Raw genomic sequence first — 21430 nt, 5'->3', positions numbered from 1 at the left:
TTTTGAGACAGAGTCTTGCTCTGTCGCCAGGCTGGAGTGCAGTGGCACGATGTTGGCTCACTGCAACCTCCGCCTCCCAGGTTCTAGCCATTCTCCTGATTCAGCCTCTTGAGTAGCTGGGACTACAGGTGCACACCACCATGCCCAGTTAATTTTTGTATTTTTAGTAGAGATGGGGTTTCACCACATTGGCCAGGATGGTCTCTATCTCTTGACCTCCTGATCTGCCTGCCTCAGCCTCCCAAAGTGCTGGGATTACAGGCGTGAGCCACCTCACCCAGCCCCAAGACTGAATAATTTATAAAGGAAAAGAGGCTTAATGGACTCACAGTTCCATGTGGCTGGGGAAGCCTCACAATCATGGTGGAAGGTGAAAGGCATGTCTTACATAGGGGCAGGCAAAGAGAGAATGGAAGCCAAGCAAAAGGGTTTTCCCCTTATTAAACAATCAGGTCTCTTGAGACTTAATCACTACCACAAGAACAGTACAGGGAAACCACTCCCACGATTCAATTATTTCCCACCAGGTCCCTCCCACAACATGTGGGAATTATGGGAGCTAATATTTAAGATGAGATTTGGGTGGGGACACAGCCAAATCATATTATACTAATAAAGAATAAAATAGAATAAAAGTAAAAATATATTTTTGAATTTCGATTTTGGGCACTTTTGGTTTTTCTTGACATTTAAAAAATTCACTCTTCAAACAGTTTTTTAGAAAGCACAGGAATAGGCTGTATTAACAGAGACATAAAAAAAGATGTAATGTGTGTTCTTAGATTAGATACTGGTTTGGCTACCCAACTGTGAAATGTATTTTGGAAAAACTTGGGAAAATTTTAATATCTAGCTAATCTATGAAGTAAAAATTTACTGAAATAGGCAGACATTCTTCTTTTTTTTTTTGAGACAGAGTTTTGCTTTTGTTGCCCAGGCTGGAGTGCAATGGTGCAATCTCAGCTCGCCACAACCTCTGCCTCCCAGGTTCAAGCGATTCTCCTATCTCAGCCTCCCAAGTAGCTGGGATTACAGGCATGTGGCACCACACCCGGCTAATTTTGTATTTTTAGTAGAGAAAGTGTTTCTCCATGTTGGTCAGGCTGGTCTCGAACTCCCGACCTCAGGTGATCCACCTGCCTTGGCCTCCCGAAGTGCTGGGATTACAGGTGTGAGTCACCGCGCCTGGCCATAAACATTCTTTTTATCATTTGTTTCTGTGTCTTCTCTTTTTTTATTTTTATTATTTACTTATTTATTTCCTAATTTTTATTTTATTTTATTTTTCCATAAGTTATTGGGGTACAGGTGACATCTGGTTACATAAGTAAGTTCTTTAGTGGTGATTTGTGAGATTTTGGTGCACCCATCACCCAAGTAGTATACACTGCACCATATTTGTGGTCTTTTATCCCTCATCCCCCTCCTACTCTTTCCCTGAAGTCCCCAAAGTGTATTATTCTTATGCCTTTGCATCCTCATAGCTTAACTCCCATGTATCTGTGAGAACATACAATGTTTGGTTTTCCATTCCTGAGTTACTTCACTTAGAATAATGATCTCCAGTCTCATCCAGGTTACTGCAAATACCATTAATTCATTCCTTTTTATGACTGAGTAGTATTCCATCATATACATATATATAGAGAGAGAGAGAACGCGCACAGTTTTTTGTATACACTCATTGATTGATGGCCATTTGGGTTGGTGCTACGATTTTGCAATTGTGAATTGTGCTGCTATGAACATGCGTGTGCAAGTATCTTTTTTGAATAATGACTTCTTTTCCTCTGGGTAGATACCCAGTAGTGGGATTGCTGGATCAAATGGTAGTTCTACTTTTGGTTCTTTAAGGAACCTCTGCACTGTTTTCCATAGAGGCTGTATTAGTTTACATTCCCACCAGCAGTGTAGAGTGTTTCCCAATCACCACATCCATGGCAACATCTGATTTTGATTTTTTGATTATGGCTATTCTTGCAGGAGTAAGGTGGTATTGCATTGTGGTTTTGATTTGCATTTCCCTGATCAGTAGTGATGTTGAGCATTTTTTCATATGTCTGTTGCCGATTTGTATATCTTCTTTTGAGAACTGTCTATTCATGTCCTTTGCCCACTTTTTGATGGGATTGTTTGTTTTTTTCTTACCGATTTGTTTGAGTTCATTGTAGATTCTGGATATTAGTCCTTTGTCAGATGTATAGATTGTAAAGATTTTATCCCACTCTGTGGGTTGTCTGTTTACTCTGCTGACTGTTCCTTTTGCTGTGCAAACACTCTTTAGTTTAATTAGGTCCCAGATATTTATCTTTGCTTTTATTGCTTTTGCTTTTGGGTTCTTGGTCATGAAATCCTTGCCTAAGCCAATGTCTAGAAGGATTTTTCCAATGTTATCTTCTATAATTTTTTAGTATAGGTCTTAGGTTTAAGTCCTTAATCCATCTTGAATTGATTTTTGTATAAGGTGAGATATGAGGATCCAGTTTCATTCTCCTACATGTGTCTAGCCAATTATCCCAGCACCATTTATTGAAAAGGGTGTCCTTTCCCCACTTTATGTTTTTGTTTGCTTTGTTGAAGATCAATTGGCTGTAAGTATTTGGGTTTATTTCGGGATTCTCTATTCTGTTCCACTGGTCTACATGCCTATTTTTATACCAGTACCATGCTGTTTTGGTGACTATGGCCTGAAATAGGTTGACATTCTTAACTGAAAAAATACTGATTGTAGAATAGTGCATACAGTACAATTTTGGTTTTAACTATACATACACATGTGAGTACATGTACACAGAAACAAGACCCATAGCACCAGCCTGCCTGCTCCCTCCCAATACTGCAGCTTCCCCCAGGCCCATGGCAACACCCCACAGCACTCTGCTGGCCCATGTGTGTGCAGGCAGGTTTTGCTTTCCCTGCCTCACCAGCATGCATGTGTGCATGCACCCTGCCCTGCCACTGATGTGGCAGTAGTGCATTCTGCCCTTCCACACCCTCCCCATAGCCCCTGCCACAAGGTTTTGATCCATTACAGTCAGAGCCTTGGTGGGCAGACACCCAGCCAGTCCTACCCCCACCAGTGCCCTGCCCTTAGTGGCAACACTCCCCCAAAAGTAAAACTAAGCTCAGAGAACAGTGTTCTCTCCCCTTCCTTCAAGGAAGCTATGAATCACAATAAAATGATAAATGACAGACAAAATAGCCAGTATAGAAAAGACTGTAACTGACCTGATAGAGCTGAAAAAATGTACTACAAGAACTTCATAATGCAATTACAAGTATTAATAGCAGAATAAACCAAGTTGAAGAAAGAATCTCAGAACTTGAAGACTGGTTTTCTGAAATAAGAGAGTCAGACAAGAATAGAAACAAAAGAATGAAAAGGAATGAACAAAACCTTGAAGAAATGTGGGATTATGTAAAGAGACCAAAATGACTCATTGATGTCCCTGAAAGAGATAAGGTGAGTGTAAGCAACTTGGAGAAGATACTTTAGGGTATTATCCATGAGGACTTCCCCAACCTAACCAGAGAGACCAACATTCAAATTCAAAAAATGCAGAAAACCAAAATACAATACTTTACAAGAAGATCATTCTCAAGGCACATAATCATCAGATTCTCAAAAGTTGAAATAAAAGAAAAAATGTTAAAGGCATCTAGAAAGAAAAGTCAGGTCACCTCCAAAAGGAAGCCCATCAGACTAACAGTGGACCTCTCAGCAGAAACCCTACAAACTAGAAGAGACTGGAAGTCAATATTCAACATTCTTAAAAAAAAGAAATCCCAACCCAGAATTTTATATATGTCTAAATTAAGCTTCATAAGTAAAGGAGAAATAAGATCCTTTATAGACAAGCAAGTGCTGAGAAAATTCATTCCCACCAGATCTGCCTTAAAAGAGCTCCTGAAGGAAGCACTAAATATGGAAAGGAAAGACCATTACCAGCTGCTATTAAAACACACATAAGTGGCCGGGTGCGGTGGCTCAAGCCTGTAATCCTAGCACTTTGGGAGGCCGAGACGGGCGGATCACGAGGTCAGGAGATCAAGACCATCCTGGCTAACACGGTGAAACCCCGTCTCTACTAAAAAATACAAAAAAAAAAACGAGCCAGGCGTGGTGGCGGGCGCCTGTAGTCCCAGCTACTCGGGAGGCTGAGGCAGGAGAATGGCGTGAACCTGGGAGGCGGAGCTTGCAGTGAGCTGAGATCCGGCCACTGCACTCCAGTCTGGGAGACAGAGCGAGACTCCGTCTCAAAAAAAAAAAAAAAAAAAAAAAAAAACATAAGTACACAGACCAGTGACACTATGAAGCAACCACACAAACAAGTCTACATTATAACCAGCTAACATGATGACAGGATCAAATCTATATATATCTTTACTGGTTTACCTTAAATGTAAATGGGCTAAATGTCCTGATTAAAAGGCACAGAGTTGCAGGCTGGATAAAGAAACAAGACCCATTGGTATGCTGTCTTCAAGAGACTCATCTCACATACAATGACACCCATATGTTCAAAATAAAGGGATGGAGAAAAATCTACCAGGCAAATGGAAAAATCCATTCTGAATAATTGATACATAAATTAGATATTTAATGCATAAATTATAATTTAGTCATATAGCTAATATTACAGTGCAGTAAAAATTAATTTGTTCTATATGCATCATAATGAGAAGATCTCAAAAGAATAGTATTTAGTTAGTAAAAGCAAAAAAAAAAAAATTTTCTTTTTGAGATGGAGTCCTGCTCTGTCACCCAGGCTGGAGTGCAGTGGTGCAATCTCAGCTTACTGCAGCCTCCGCCTCCTGGGTTCAAGCAATACTCCTGCCTCAGCTCCCAAGTAGCTGGGACTACAGGTGCCACCACCACTCTAGCTAATTTTTTGTATTTTTAGTAGAGACAGGGTTTCACCATGTTAGCCAGGATGGTCTCGATCCCCTGACCTCGTGATCCGCCCACCTCAGCCTACCAAAATGCTGAGATTACAGGCGTGAACCACTGTGCCGGGCGCATATTTTTTTTATATGTAACTATGTATTATAGTAAAATATAAAAACATGGATAGGAAAGTTACATACCAACTATAGATTAGTGATTAACTCTGGGGAGGGAATAAGCAGAATGGAGAAATATAGAGATATAGACATAGATATAGATGCATTTTTTTAAATCTCCAAATATTTTTCTTTTTTCTTTTTTTTTTTCTTTTTTTTTTTTTTTAAACAGAATCTTTCTCTTTCACCCAGGCTGGAGTGCAGTGGCACAAACTCAGCTCACTGCAACCTCTGCCTCCCGGGTTCAAGCGATTCTCATGCCTCAGCTTTCCAAGTAGCTAGGATTACAGGCAAGCATCTCCACACCCAGGTAATTTTTGTATTTTTAGTAGAGATGGGTTTCGCCATGTTGCCAGGCTACGTCTCAAACTCCCAACTCAGGTGATCCACCCACTCAGTCTCCGCAAAAGTGCTGGGATGGGATTACAGGCATGAACCACCATGCCTGGCCTAAATCTCCAAATATTTTTATAAAATTTTGTTCCCTAAAAATGAGGTGTAAAGCAAGTATGACATAATGGCTGACATTTGGTAATTCATGAAAGGTAAATGAGTACTCACTATAATGCTTCCTTTTTCTGAATGTTTGAAATATTTCATGACATAAAATTTCATTACAAGCTACCAGAATAAGAATATTTCATATTGTCACAGCACTGACTATATGCCAAGCACCATTCTAAGTGCTTTACTTATATTACTTCCTTTAATATTTGTAATAACCCTATGAGGTAGGTAATATTATTATCCCAGTTTTACATATGGGCAAACTAAGGCCCAGAAAAGTTAAGTGACTTCCCCAAGGTCACACAGCAAATAGCATGGTTCCAGAATCTATGCTATCTATGCACACTGCCTCTTTACACTTTCTTGTAGAAAACCAAAAAGTAACAGCCTGCAATCCTGACTCAACAAAATTGATTAATGCTGAAAGCAACAGTATATCTCCAAGAGAAAAAATCATGTTTTACCTTCTTTCCACCCAGAATGAGAAATCAACTAAATTCAGATAAAGTAAGCTATCTATATGTGCTTTTAGAATTCAAAAAATTAGTATCATATATATTATTTCAGAAGTTATATAAGCTTCTTCCCTTTCCCCTATATATGCTACACAAACTCTAAGCAACTCACTTGGCATTCTTTTCCGCATCTAAAAGAGCTTGTGCCAAATCCTTGTGAGCCTTTTCTGTTTCCTTTGTTAATTTCACATCATGTGCCCGAACTAGACACAGTTCCCTGAAATAAAGCAAAGAAATTTTAATTCATATTTGGAGACTTCCAAAAGTTTCTACCAAGAAAATCAGATTTCTACTCAGGTATCTTCTCAGTTATCATGTGTACCTCCCTTCCCAGTTTTTCCACCTTATAAACCAAATCAAGAAATTGAGTGTACATTCTAGATGGAATCTTGCCAGGTTTGGAAATGGAATCAGGCTGGCAGGAAACAGGCAGAAAGAAGATGTAGGGGAGATCCTTTAGAATGGAGGGAGGCAGATGCTGACATGCAAGGCCTCCGTGCTGGTCTACCCCACTTTCTGATACGACTATCCTATCTTCTTTATTCTCACCACTAACCATCTTGCTTCAAGGTTAGAAGTTAGATGATCACTAACTTTGATGGCTATATGATACTTACTCTATTTGCGATGTTAACATCCATAATGTTAACATCCATAATTACAGCACTGTTCTATAAATCTGATTAAGGTAAACATCTGTATTTTATTTTATTTTATTTTTGTTTTCTGAGACAGAGTCTCACTCTGCCACCCAGGCTAGAGTGCAGTGGCATGATCTTGGCTCACTACAACCTCCACCTCCCGGGTTCAAGTGATTCTCCTGCCTCAACCTTCCCAGTAGTTGGGATTACAGGCATGTGCCACCACGCTCAGCTAATTATTTGTACTTTTGGTAGAGATGGGGTTTTACTATGTTGGCCAGGCTGGTCTCAAACTCCTGACCTCAAGTGATCCTCCACCTCAGCCTCCTGAAGTGCTGGGATTACAGGTGTGAGCCACCATGCCCAGCAACATCTATATTTCAGAAGAAAGAGCAAGTCTTTTCCATGTCAAATATATACAGAATCTCCATTTTTATGTGAACTTGCATAACCCATTTATCTATATCTATATCTACAATGACATCTAGTTATTTTTGTTCTCTTGCTAAACATGAAAAGGAAACAGAAGAACCTTGGCCTTTAACCATTCCACTTTCCCTAAATATTTTTTACTCCCTTTAGAGACATGACATTGACTTTTGTTTTGTGTTTAAGATAATCACAGTTTTTACCTGGTCAATTCTTCAATAACATGCTTGAAATTATACAATTCTTCTAAAATGCGCTGGTCCATCACTCGCTGAGTTACCAAGTCTTTGTAGAAATCAATCATCTGCCGGGCAGTCTGGTCAAGCATTTGCACATACCTCTCTCTGCATGAAAAACAACCAACAAGCTCCTAGGTCTGATAAATGAATTCAGTAAATTCTCAGGTTACAAAATCAATGTACACAAATCAGTAGCACTGCTATACACCAAGAAAACCAAGCTGAGAATCAAATCAAGAAATCAAGCCCTTTTACAACAGCTGCAAAAAAAAAAAAAAGAAAAGAAAAGACTTAGGAATATACTTAACCAAGGAGATGAAAGATCTCTACAAGGAAAACTACAAAACACTGTTGAAAAAAACATTGCATGTGACACAAACAAATGGAAACACACCCCATGTTCATGGATGGGTAGAATCAATATTGTGAAAATGACCATACTGCCAAACTCAATCTACAGATTCCATGCAATTCCTGTCAAAAATACCATCATCATTCTCCACAGAACTGTGAAAAAAAAATCCTAAAATTCATATGTAACCAAAAAAGAGCCCACAAAGCCAAAGAAATACTAAGCAAAAAGAACAAATCTGGAAACATCACATTACCTGACTTCAAACTATACTACAAGGTTATAGTTACCAAAACAGCAAGGTATGGTTATAAAAATAGGCACATAGACCAATGGAACAGACTAGAGAATCCACAAATAAAGTCAGATACTTACAACCAACTGATCTGCAACAGAGCATACAAAAACATAATGTGTGGAAAGGACACCCTTTTCAACAAATGTTGCTGGGATAACTGGCAAGCCATATGTAGAAGAATGAAACTGGATCCTCATCTCTCACCCTATACAAAAGTCAACTCAAGATGGATCAAAGACTTAAAGACCTGAAACCATAAAAATTCTAGAAGATAACACCAGAAAAACTCTTCTAGACATTGGCGTAGGCAAAGAATTCATGTCCAAGAACCCAAAAGCAAATGCAACAAAAACAAAAATAAATAGATGGGACCTAATTAAACTAAAGAGCTTCTGCACAGCAAAAGAAATAATCAGCAAGGTAAACAGACAACCCACAGAGAGAGAGAAAATATTCATAAACTATGCATCTGGCAAAGGACTAGTACCCAGAATCTATGACGAACTCCAACAAATCAGCAAGAAAAAAACAAATAATTTCACCAAAATGTGGGCAAAGGACATTAATAGACAATCCTCAAAAGAAGATATACAAACAGCTAACAAACATGAAAAAATTCTCATCACTAATTATCAGGAAAATGCAATTTAAAACTACAGTGAAATATCACCCTACCATTGCAAGAATGGCCATAATTTAAAAAATCAAAAATAAATGTGGTGAAAAGAGAACACTTTACACTGCTGGTGGGAATGTAAACTAGTACAACCACCATGGAAAACGGTATGGAGATTCTTCAAAGAACTAAGAGTAGAACTACCATTCAATCTAGCAATCCCAATACTGGGTATCTACCCACAGGAAAATAAGTCATTATATGAAAAAGACACATGCACATGCATGTTTATAGTAGCACAATTTGCAATTGCAAAAATATGGAACCAACTTAAATGCCCATCAAGCAATGACTGGTTAAAGAAAATGTGGTATATACACACTATGGTATACTACTTAGCTATAAGATGAAATGAAATAAAGGCATTTGCAGCAACTTGGATGGAGTTCGAGACCATTATTTCAAGTGAAGTAACTCAGGAATGGAAAACCAAATATCGTATGTTCTCACTTATAAATAGGACCTAAGCTATGAGGATGCCAAGGCATAAGAATGATATAATGGACTCTGGGGACTGAGGGGGAAGATTAGGAGGGGGATGAGGAATAAAGACTACATAATGAGTACAGTGTACACTGCTCAGCAGGTGATGGGTTGTATTAGTCCATTCTCACACTGCTATAAGGATATACCTGAGACTGGGTAATTTATAAAGGAAAGAGATTTAATTGACTCACAGTTCCACAGAGCTGGGGAGGCCTCAGGAAACTTACAGTCATGGCAGAAGGGAAAGCAAACATGTCCTTCTTCACGCGGCGGTAGGAAGGAGAAGAATGAAAGCCCAGCAAAGGGAGAAGCCCTTTATAAAACCATTAGATCTCTGGCCAGGCACAATGACTCATGCCTGTAATCCCAGCACTTTGGGAAGCCGAGACAGGCCAATCACCTGAGGTCAGGAGTTTGAGACTAGCCTGGCCAAATGGTGAAACCCTGTCTCTACTAAAACTATAAAAAATGAGCTGGGAATGGTAGTGCATACCTTTAATTCCAGCTACTTGGGAGGCTAAGGCAGGAGAATCCCTTGAACCCAGGAGCCGGAGGTGGCAGTAAGCTGAGATTGCACCATTGCACTTCAGCCTGAGCAACAGAGTGAGACTCCATCTCAAAAATAAATAAATAAATAAATAAAATCATCAGATCTCACGAGGACCAATTCACTATCACAAGAACAGAATGAGGGAAACAGCTCTCATGACTCAACCATCTCAACCCAGTCCCTCCCATGACATATGGGGATTATGGCAACTACAATTCATGATGAGATTTGGTTGGGGACACAGCCAACCATATCACGAGTACACCAAAACTCTCAGAAATCATCATTGAAGAACTTTTCCGTGTAACCAAAAACTATCTGTTCTCCAAAAACTATTGAAATAAAATAAGAGAAGCAAGGTATCATGCAGAAGGAAAGGAAAAAAAGACAGAAAATATGCAAGAAAGAAAATAACGTTAGAGAATAAAATAGTAAACAGACATTCCAAAAGTTTTGTGAGACGAACAATATATTTAAAAAAAAAAAAAAGAAGAAGAAGAAGGCGGGTTGCAGTGGCTTACGCCTGTAATCCCAGCACTTTGGGGGCCCGAGGCGGGTGGATCACCTGAGGTAGGGAGTTCGAAACCAGCCTGACCAAGATGGATAAACCCCGTCTCTACTAAAAATACAAAATTAGCTGGGTGTGGTGGTGCATGCCCGTAATCCCAGCTACTCGGAAGGCTGAGACAGGAGAATCACTTGAACCTGGGAGGCAGATGTTGCAGGGAGCCAAGATCGCGCCATTGCGCTCCAGCCTGGGCAACAAGATCAAAACTCCATCTCAAAAAATAAATAAAAAACAAAAAGCACAGAAGCAGAATGCTTGTGGCTCCATTAAAAAAGAAAAAAGAAAAAACAGGAATCTAGGCTGTTTTCCTGCCATGCCATACAAGTGAGTGAACAATTATAGAGAATTGTAACCAAAGCCCTAATTATCTGGAATATCATATGTGAGATGTAAAACAAAAATAAAAACTTGTTTTATTCCTTCTTCTAGATATAAGTTCTATGAGACTAGAAACCATTTCTTACATATTTGTATTTTTACATCTAACAGCATGACTTACATATAGTGACAGTCTTATAAATAGTTAAATTCATGAATAAAACCACTTTTTTCAAATTGACAACATGTAAAATGACATCAACTATTTAAACATAAACAAAATCTTTAATACAAAGAAGTCATTTCTTTTGCTTCCAAACAAAACCAAACAAAATATTTGGAAGTGATCACAGATGATAAATTATAAATACCATAACTGAATAGTATTCATTTATATTAACAGTGATATAGGCCAGGCGTGATGGTTCACACCTGTAACCTCAGCACTCTGGGAGGCTGAGGCAGGCAGATCACTTGAGGCCAGGAGTTCAAGACCAGCCTAGCCAACATGGCAAAACCTTGTCTCTACCAAAAATACAAAAATTAGCATGGCATGGTGGCACATGCCTATAATCCCAGCTACTTGGGTGGCTGAGACACAAGAATCACTTGAGCCTGGGAGGCAGAGGTTGCAGTGAGCAGAGATCGCACCACTGCACTCCAGCCTGGGTGACAGAGCAAGACTGTCTTAAAAAAAAAAAAAAACTGATCTAGGTGTTATACCATAAGCCTGAGGTCCTAGATTTGTAATATGTCTGAGCTGGACTAGTCATTTAATCTTTCGTCCATTGACAGAAAGAATTATCCAGCCCTTGCTAAAAGGCTGAAAGTGACAGAGAGTTTATCACCTCAAGATGCAGCTCATATATTGGAAAGTATCCATTTAAAAAACATCGTCTTTAGGATTTCCCCCTCCTGACAACATAGGAACTAAATACCCATTACAATCCAACTAGATCCATAAAAGAACACACTTTTCAAAGCATTACTGAGTTTGCGGAAAGAAACAGAAGATTCTAGGGATGAAAAACAAGAACAAACAAAAAATAGTAAGTTAGAAATGGAGTGGGAGTTGTGAGCAGTAAGCAAACCTAAGGTCAGGGTGGTCCCCAGGAAAATACCAACACTGAGAACCAGAGACTAAGTCAGGCTCACTTCAAAGTGGGAGGCATGGGCAAGTGTAGGACTACTGCATGAATCCCAGATTCCAGAAGGGAGCACATGCAAATCTTCTTTTCCAGAAAGCATCCTGGATTCATGCCCTGAGGATCCTATGGCCAAGGTCAGTGAAATATTAGCTCCACAAGCAAAGGCTGCAAAATACTAATGTAAATAAACCACCATGAATGAGACTCAGAAGAAACAACCAATAGCAGATTTTATAAGACTATGCATGAAATGTTTGAGAAATAAAAGATAGAATCTAAAAATGGGCTGGGCACAGTGGGCTCACACCTATAATCCCAGCAGTTTGGGGGGCTGAGGTGGGCAGATCACCTGAAATTAGGAGTTCGAGACCAGCCTGGCCAACATAGGGAAACCCCATCTCTACTACAAATGCAAAATTAGCCAGGCGTGGTGTAGCATGCCTGTAATCCCAGCTACTCAGGAGGCTGAGGTGGGAGAATCACTTGAATGTGGAGGTGGAGCTTGCAGTGAGCTGAGATCGTGCCATTGCACTCTAGCCTGAGTGACAAGAGTGAAACCCCATCTCAAAAAAAAAAAAAGAAAAAGAATCTAAAAATGAATAAGCAATAAAATTATTATATACAATGATTCAGATGTGGAAACAAACCAATAGAACTCTTAAGGGAGGCCAGGCACAGTGGCTCACGCTTGTAATCCCAGCACTCTGGGAGGCTCAGATGGGCGGATCGCTTGAGGCCAGGAGTTCGAGACTAGCCTGGCCAATATGGCAAACCCTTTCTCTACTAAAAATACAAAAAAAAAAAAAAAAAAAATAGCCGGGCATGGTGGCATGTGCCTGTAGTCCCAGCTACTTGGGAGACTAAGGCACAAGAATTACTTGAACCCAAGAGTCAGAAGTTGCAGTGAGCCAAGATTGTGCCACTGCACTGCAGCCTGGGCCACAGCGAGATCCTATCTCAAACAAACCAAAACAAAACAAAACAAAAAAACTCTTAGAGGAAAAATATAATTGTTGAGTGAATAATAGATGGGTTATAGCAGAATAGACACACCTAAAGAAGGTAGTAATGTCCTAGAACAAATTACCCAAAATGTAGGACACAGACAAGAGGGAAACTATGAAAAAGAGATTAAGAGACAAAGAAAATAGAATGAGAGTATCTAGCATATATCTAATCAAAGCTCCAGAAAGAGAAGACAGAATGCAGTACAGACACAAGTCAAAGATCATCACTGATAATTTCCCAAAACTTCTGAAAGATATTAATCTATATAGAGAATTATGGTATAGATATAGGTACAGGAAATATAAAAAGAAATCCAGAGGAACTAAATTTACTTTCCTACCTGAAGTAACAACAACAAAACAAGGACAAAGAATATGAAACAATTTTTAAGACATTGGATATCAGGCAATGAAAGTAAGTGATCCCTGAGAGACCAGAAATAAAGCAAACCCTACAATTATGCCAGCCCAATGCCTTGGGAGAGTTTTCCAGGCCATAGAACACAGAGAGGGAATCCAGGAAGACCCCAGTTGACTCTCTGAGTTAAGGAGACAGAGCTAACAGTCTAGAGATGAAAGCAGCTGGAGTTCAGAGGGCAGAGTAGCAGAGAGAACAGTTACACAGGATATGCAGAAGATCTCCCTCAAGTGTTCAGCTAAGTACTGATCAGAGCATAAATATGAGAAAACTACCCAAGACCAAGGAAAGAACTACCCAAAAGGATCAGAGGTAAGAGTGCTGGAACTCGCATAGAAGTAGTACCAGTTCCAACTAACCAGACTGTGAAAACTTACGATTCATGGGACATTGGATATGGTACACAGAAAAGTTTTGCCTCGGTATCCAGAAATAATTAGCCCTAAACTGGGCACTGCTCTTGTCCCACCTAAAGACCTAACAGGATCAAATTTTTTTTTTTGAGACGGAGTCTCGCTTTGTTGCCCAGACTGGAGTGCAGTGGCCAGATCTCCGCTCACTGCAAGCTCCGCCTCCTGGGTTTATGCCATTCTCCTGCCTCAGCCTCCCGAGTAGCTGGGACTACAGGCGCCCGCCACCTCGCCCGGCTAGTTTTTTGTATTTTTTAGTAGAGACGGGGTTTCACCGTGTTAGCCAGGATGGTCTCAATCTCCTGACCTCGTGATCTGCCCGTCTCGGCCTCCCAAAGTGCTGGGATTACAGGCTTGAGCCACCACGCCCGGCCCAGGATCAAATTTTTTAAAAATAACTTAATTGTGTCCCACAACAAAGCTAAGGAATATTTGTATGAATACAAAAGTATACAGATCCGAATAAGGCATAATTCATGTCTGCCATCCAATCAAAATTACTGCTAGGTTTAAATGTTTGTCCCCTCATAACTGGTGTTGAAATTTAATTGTTATTATAACAGTATTAAGAGGTGGACCTCTGCCCTGATAAATGAACTAATGCCATTATTGCAGGAGTGGGTTCATTATCGCATGAGTGGACTCACTCCCTCTTTCTCTCTCTCTCACGCTCTCACTTTCTGTCATGTTACGATTACCACAAGAAGGTTCTCACCAGATGCTGGCACCTTCGTATATTGCACTTCCCAGCTTCCCAAACTGTGAGCCAATAAATTTCTGCTCATTATAAATTACCCCCTGTCTGTGATATTCTGCTAGAGCAGCACAAGGCAGACTAAGACAATTACTAAACATGTAAAGAAGCAGGAAAACACGCCTATGAGGAGAAAAATCAATGAATCAAAACTGACCCAGACCAAAATAGATGTTAGAATTAACAGACAAAACCACTAAAAGTTATCTAACTACATTCTGTATGTTCAAAAAGTTAAGTAGAGACATGGAAGATATTTAAAAGACCCAAATTGACCTTCTAGAGATGAAAGCAAAAATGTCTGAGATGAAAATATACACTAGATAGGATTAAAGTGAGATCCTGTCTCTACAAAAAAATACAAAAAAAATCAGCTGGGTGTGGTGGCACACACTTATAGCCCTAGCTACTTAGGAGGCTGAGGTAGGAGGATCACTTGAGCCCAGGAGGTCGAGGTTGTAATGAGCCAAGATCATGCCAGTGCACTCCAGCCTGGGTAACAGAGCAAGACTCTACGTCAAAAATAATAATAGTAATAATAATTAGATAGGATTAAAAGCAGATTAGATATTATGGGAAAAAAAGATTAATGAACTTGAAGGTATAGCAATAGAAACTATCCAAAATGAACACAAATAGAAAAGAGCAAAAATGTGTACCACATTAGTGATCTGTGGGACAACTTCAGTACTAGTGGCCTAATACACGTGTAAGCAAATTCCCTCAAAAGGGGTGGAGGGACAAAAAAAACACTTAAAGAAATAGCCAAAAATTTTTCATATTTGATGAAAACTATAAAGCCACAGATCAAAATGCTTAATAAGCACCAAGCACAAGAAACGTAAAAAAAACTACACCAAGGCATAGCATAGTGAAATTGCTCAAAAGCAACAGTAAAGAAAAAATCCTAAGGCCAGGCTCGGTGGCTCACGCCTGTAATCCCAGCACTTTGGGAGGCCAAGGCGGGCGGATCACAAGGTCAGGAGTTTGAGACCAGCCTGACCAACATGGTGAAACCCCGTCTCTACTAAAATACAAAATTAGCCAGGCATGGTGGCAGGCACCTGTAGTCCCAGCTACTCAGGAGGCTGAGGCAGGAGAATCGCTTGAACCCTGGAGGCAGAGGTTGCAGTGAGCCGAGATTGCACCATTGCACTCCAGCCTGGGTGACAGAGCGAGACTCTGTCTCAAAAAAAAAAGAAGGAAAAAAAGAAAGAAAGAAAAAAATCCTAAACTCAGCTCCAGGAAAAAGACACATTACATTTGGAGGAATAAAGACAAGGATGGCAGCAGATTTCTCATTGGAAACAATGCAAATAAGAAGAGAGTAGGGCAACAACATATTTAAAGTACTAAATTTAAAATTGTCTATATCCAGCAAAAATATCCTTCAAAAATTCTCTTATTGCCCCAAGGCCAGATACCAAACAACCAGGGACAACCCCTATGATGGAGTGCCCAGTGACATTATCCAAACAATCCAATCCTAAGCCTACTTAACCTGCCTCACCTATTCCTTCCCAAGGAAACCACAATAGAGGTGCCTCCCTACAGGTTCCCTCCCTCTCTTTACCTCATGACTGACTTCGTGTCTTCCCTGAATGGCCCTGTATGGCATGCTGCTTCTCCCTAGGGAGCTGTGAGTATAACAAAACTATAAAACTCTTTCTGGGTTATTTCTCTTGATCTGCATCAGGTTTCACTGTATCTCACCCAAGATAATATGGCTAAAATAAAATGAAAGCTATAGGCCCTTTCCATATATTAACAAAAAAAGAAAAAGAAAAAAATGCAATTAGATTACTTATGATCAGTAGAATAGAGAAGTGCACTTTTGTGGCATTCTCAAAAGTAGATATAAAGACAAATCTAATATAAAAATCAAAAGGAAACTAGACCATTCCAATAATAGCACTAACCTGACTTTAGACAGAAGTTCTCCTCTGTCTGCACAGTCCACACTGACTTGTCGGATAAGTTCATGAAATATCGTGTTGTAAATGGTCTGTTCTTTCTTCAACATATGTAGTAGTTTGTGCATCTGTCAGAAGGTAAGTAACATAATCAGTACTTACTACAGTCTTAGTAAAAAACGTTTTAGGAAGTTAACACCCTAAATGTAAATAAGTTTTAGAAACATGTTGATTAATTTATTTCACTTACATTTTCATTTATATATATACATACAAAAGTGATATTTGATTTTTAAAAGTTGGTCTGCCTGGGCGCAGTGGCTCACACCTGTAATCCCAACACTTTGGGAGGCCAAGGTGGGCAGATGGCTTGAGGCAAGGAGCTTGAGACCAGCCTGGGCAATATGGTGAGACCCTGTCTGTACAAAAAATATAAAAATTAGCCAGCCATGGTGGCACATGCCTGTAGTCCCAGCTACTCAGGAAGCTGAGGTGGGAGGATCACCTGAGCTCAGGGAGGTTGCAGCTGCAGTGAGCCATGATCACAGTGTACTCCAGCCTGGGTGACAGAGTAAGACTTTGTCTCAAAAAAAAAAAAAAATTGGTTTAATCACATGCCTCTTTATCTGATGCACTGAAAAGGTCACAATGTCACTTCTATGTTATACCTGCCAAAAATAAAAAACCTCAATCTGGCCGGGCGCGGTGGCTCAAGCCTGTAATCCCAGCACTTTGGGAGGCCGAGGCGGGCGGATCACGAGGTCAGGAGATCGAGACCATCCTGGCTAACACCGCGAAACCCCGTCTCTACTAAAATACAAAAAACTAGCCGGGCGAGGTGGCGGGCGCCTGTAGTCCCAGCTACTCGGGAGGCTGAGGCAGGAGAATGGCGTAAACCCGGGAGGCGGAGTTTGCAGTGAGCTGAGATCTGGCCACTGCACTCCAGCCTGGGTGACAGAGCGAGACTCCTTCTCAAAAAAAAAAAAAAAAAAAAAAACCTCAATCTAAAATCATGACTATACATACATCTGACAAACCAAAATTGAAGAACATTCTACAGAGTAACTGGCTTGTGTTCTTCAAAACAACAAGGTCAAGAAAAACAAAGAAAGGCTGAGAAACTGTTTCAGATTAAAGTTGTCTAAAGAAACATGACAACTAAAAGAACTGTGTGATCCTTGGATTCTGGACTAGGAGGAAAAAATAGCTATTTTTAAAAGTCATTATAGAGACAATTGATAAAATATAAAATTTAAATGTGGTCTGTGTTAGATAATACTATCATATCAACATTAAATTTCCTGATAACTATATTATGGATATATAAGAGAATGTCCTTGTTTGTAGGAAATATATCCTGAATATCTGGATGTTAAAAAGGCTTGATATCTCCAACTCACTCTAAACGGTTCAGAACAAAACGATGCATATGTAGACAGAGAAGGAGAGAGAAGGAGAAAGCAAATAGGGCACAATGTAAATAACTAGATGGAGAATCTGGGTAAAGGTTACATAGCATTGTCTTGTATTGAACTTTTTCTGTAAGTTTCCAATTCTATACAAATGAAATATATAAAACAAAAAAGAAATAGCCCTGATAAAGAAAAAAGTCTCTATCTATGTAAGACTAAAAGAGTTCTTTCTTAAGTAGAAAATAAAAATTACAAGTGGTGGGCCGGTGCGGTGGTTCATGCCTGTAATCCCAGCACTTTGGGAGGGTGAGGTGGGCAGATCACTTGAGGTCAGGAGTTTGAGAACAGCCTGGCCAACATGGTGAAACCCCATCTCTACTAAAAATATACCTGGCAGTGTTTTTTAGTGTTACATAAAATAATAAGGGTCTTACAATCAATGATACCTTATATTTGGTGAAATAATAATACTAACAATTAATTATACAGTGTCTATCACATGCCAGGAACTGTTCTAAGCACTTTACATTTATTACGTCATTTCATCTCCACAAAAACCCTATGAGGTAGGTGACATTATTATCTCCAATGTTCAGATGAGGAAACTGAGGTACAAATACATTAAATGACTTGTCCAAGGCTACCAGCAAATATACAGCAGGGTCAGAATTCTAACCCAGGCAATCTGCCTCCTGAGTGTATGCTGTTAGCCACCAGGTTGCATTCAGCTTTGCAATTACCTTAGTTGGTCCTGTATATTCCTGATTTTCCACACCAGCCCTCTCTAGCATAGTATCCATGACATCATTCAGCTGGGCCACTTCTACTCTTTTATTAGGTTTCCTAAAAAATTGAGGTGGCAGACTTATGCAATTAACATTGCAACAAGTAATTCTCAAATGGCAAAAAGAATATAATATGTGTAAAGAGAATATATACGCTCTCTGGGATATTAATGGCATTTTGAGCATTGGACCTAATCTATTGGGAGACCAATAATACAGTAGAAAAAAGCAAGAAAAATGCAAATAGTATGATTCTCCTTTTCATAAAAGAAAATAATGCTTCCCCCAAAAAAATTCTATATACCTATCACATAGGAGTGTAAGAACATAGCAAAAGAAAAAATGTGGGGAGATAAACATCAAATTTTTAACATTGGTTACCTCACAATGTGAGAGAAGAAAGGGACAAAGAAAAGGAAAAAAAAAGACTATAGCAAAATAGAGAAATACTAATGGTTAAACATAGAATATAAAAGTACTTTATAGTATTTAAATATTATGCTGTATATGTAAATATGTAAAATTGAATATGCAATTAGACAAATGAAATTCATAAACATTGTATATACAATTGTAAAAACGAAAACACTGATTAGATGATGAAATTGTAGGCAATTATTGTCTTGGGTTGCTGCTATAATTTTAATAATTTTGTTTAATAAAGTACCAAGAAATATGTATGTATATAGGTATTCTTTCTGAGAAAGATTTGAGAAAATAAATGTACTTACATGGACGGGAAGAGCAATAGCCTGTTTTCACTATCTGTGAGGAGAGTAGTGTATTTGCTACAATAAATAAGATAGGTAAATGTTATTTTAAGAAAATTTTCTAGCCTGTTTATCAATTAGCACAACTAACCCCCATAATCTTGGTTTCTAAGTACCATTCTCCACTAAAAGGAATCAGTACTCCTTGGAGAAGTGACTCACCACCCATTCCAGGGCTGGAGTTGGAAAATACAAGACGAACCTGGAAATCTTATCGAGCCAGAAAATAAGTGTTCAAATAATCATGGGGACATGTGCAAAGAACACAAGAGACAACTCAAAGGAGCGGCGTTTGGCCATGGGCCAAATCTGGAAAAATTTGAGCATCAAAATAATGGGCTGGGCACGGTGGCTCACACTTGTAATCCTAACACTTTGGGAGGCTGAGGCAGGCAGATCACTTGAGGTCAGGAGTTTGAAATCAGCCTGGTCAACATGGTGAACCCCCCTCTTTACTAAAATAAAATAAAATAAAAAAATTAGCCGGGAATGGTCGCGTGTGCCTGTAATCCCAGCTACTCGGGAAGCTGAGGCAGGAGAATCACTTGAAACCAGGAAGTGGAGGTTGCAGTGAGCTGAGATCACGCCACTGCACTCCAGCCTGGGCAATAACAGCAAACCTCTATCTCCAAAAAATAACATAACATAACATAACATAACATAACATAACATAACATAAAGATAGTAAAGAATTAAAATCCATCAGATAAAATAGAAATCCATTATTCCATATGGTAAAAAGGCCAACTAACAAATTGGCAGAAGAAATAATGATCATACAGAAGAAATGATGAAAATTTTTAAAATTCATCAAGACTGGGTGCAGTGGCTCACATCTGTAATCCCAGCACTTTGGGAGGCCAAGGCGGGTGGGTCACCTGAGGTCAGGAGTTCGAGACCAACCTGGCCAAAATGGCAAAACCCCATCTCTACTAAAAATACAAAAATTAGCTGGGCGTGGTGGCGGGCATCTGCAGTTACAGCTACTCGGGAGGCTGAGGCATGAGAATTGCTTGAACCCCAGGGGCAGAAGTTGCAGTGAGCCAAGATCACACCACTTCATTCCAGCCTGAGTGACAAAGCAAGACTTCGTCCCAAAAAAAAAAAAAAAAAATCAGCTATGCACAGTGGCTCATGCCTATAATTCCAGCACTTTGGGAGGCCAAGGTGGGCAGATCACCTGAGGTCAGGAATTCAAGACCAGCTTGGCTAACATGGTGAAATCCTGTTTCTACTAAAAATTCAAAAAACTAGCCGGGCATGGTGGTGCCTGCCTATAATCCCAGCTATTCAGGAGGGTGAGGCAGGAGAATTGCTTGAACCTGGGAGGCGGAGGTTGCGGTGAGCCAAGATCGTGCCATTGCACTCCAGCTTGGGCAACAAGAGCAAAACTCTGTCTCAAAAAAAAAAAAAAGTCATCAAAAGATCTATAACCAATGGGTTGTTAGGAAATACACACTGAAGTATTTGGTGGTAGAAGTATTTTGAAAATATTCAAAATACTTGAAGTATTTGGTGGTAGTTTGAAAATATGTATGCATGATTGTGTATGTTTAAGAGCAAATGAGACAAAGTGTAAACAACCAGTGACTCAAGGTAGAGGAGGTAGGTATTCCTTTTCCCATTTTGCAACTTTTGTGCCTGAAATTACATTAAAATAAAAGGTTACCCAAAAAATGGGCAAAATATCGTTCTGAAGCATACCATCACAATGAAATGCAATGTATTATAACATACATATTGGAAAGACAATATCAAAAGAGTGATAGCCGCTGGATATTTTATCATAAAATCTTAGTCCAAAGTTCTTGTTTTCTAAACTACAAAACATTCAAGTGTTGTTTCAGAAAATAAAAGCAAGATCCTATTTTCAATCCCATAAACAGGAATCAAAGACGACAAGATAATGAGTCTGCAATGTGGAGCCAAGCCCTGGAGCATGGATTATGAGATGCTGGCTCAGAGGGCTACTTTCCTTTGTCTCCATGATCATTGCTCAAAATCATTCCTAAACGGCATGGTCATGCATTCAAAACAAAGTCCCATGTTTAAAAAAATTCAAAATTAAATGGCAGGAAAAAAATATGAATAATCACTAACATCCCAAACTCTTTTAAGTACTTTTAGTATTTTTTTTTTTAATTTGTATCTTTCTTTTTAAAAATTATTT

General features: G+C 39.4%; 1 protein-coding gene across 1 annotated transcript in view; it reads right to left on the bottom strand.

Annotated features, from left to right (window-relative positions):
• The window catches only part of AXDND1 (axonemal dynein light chain domain containing 1), a 197469-nt gene that overhangs the window by 174191 nt on the left and 1848 nt on the right, over positions 1–21430 (bottom strand). The window contains 5 exon segments of the mRNA XM_017888828.1: positions 6199–6303; positions 7360–7500; positions 16300–16421; positions 18446–18548; positions 19222–19278. Coding sequence (XP_017744317.1) covers positions 6199–6303; positions 7360–7500; positions 16300–16421; positions 18446–18548; positions 19222–19223 — 473 coding nt within the window. The 5' untranslated portion in view covers positions 19224–19278.

Source organism: Rhinopithecus bieti, unplaced genomic scaffold, assembly GCF_001698545.2.
Source record: "Rhinopithecus bieti isolate Rb0 unplaced genomic scaffold, ASM169854v2 scaffold_15676, whole genome shotgun sequence".
Taxonomy (NCBI): domain Eukaryota; kingdom Metazoa; phylum Chordata; class Mammalia; order Primates; family Cercopithecidae; genus Rhinopithecus; species Rhinopithecus bieti.
The sequence above is the reverse complement of the archived record's forward strand: the minus strand, read 5'-3'. Positions and strand labels throughout refer to the sequence as shown.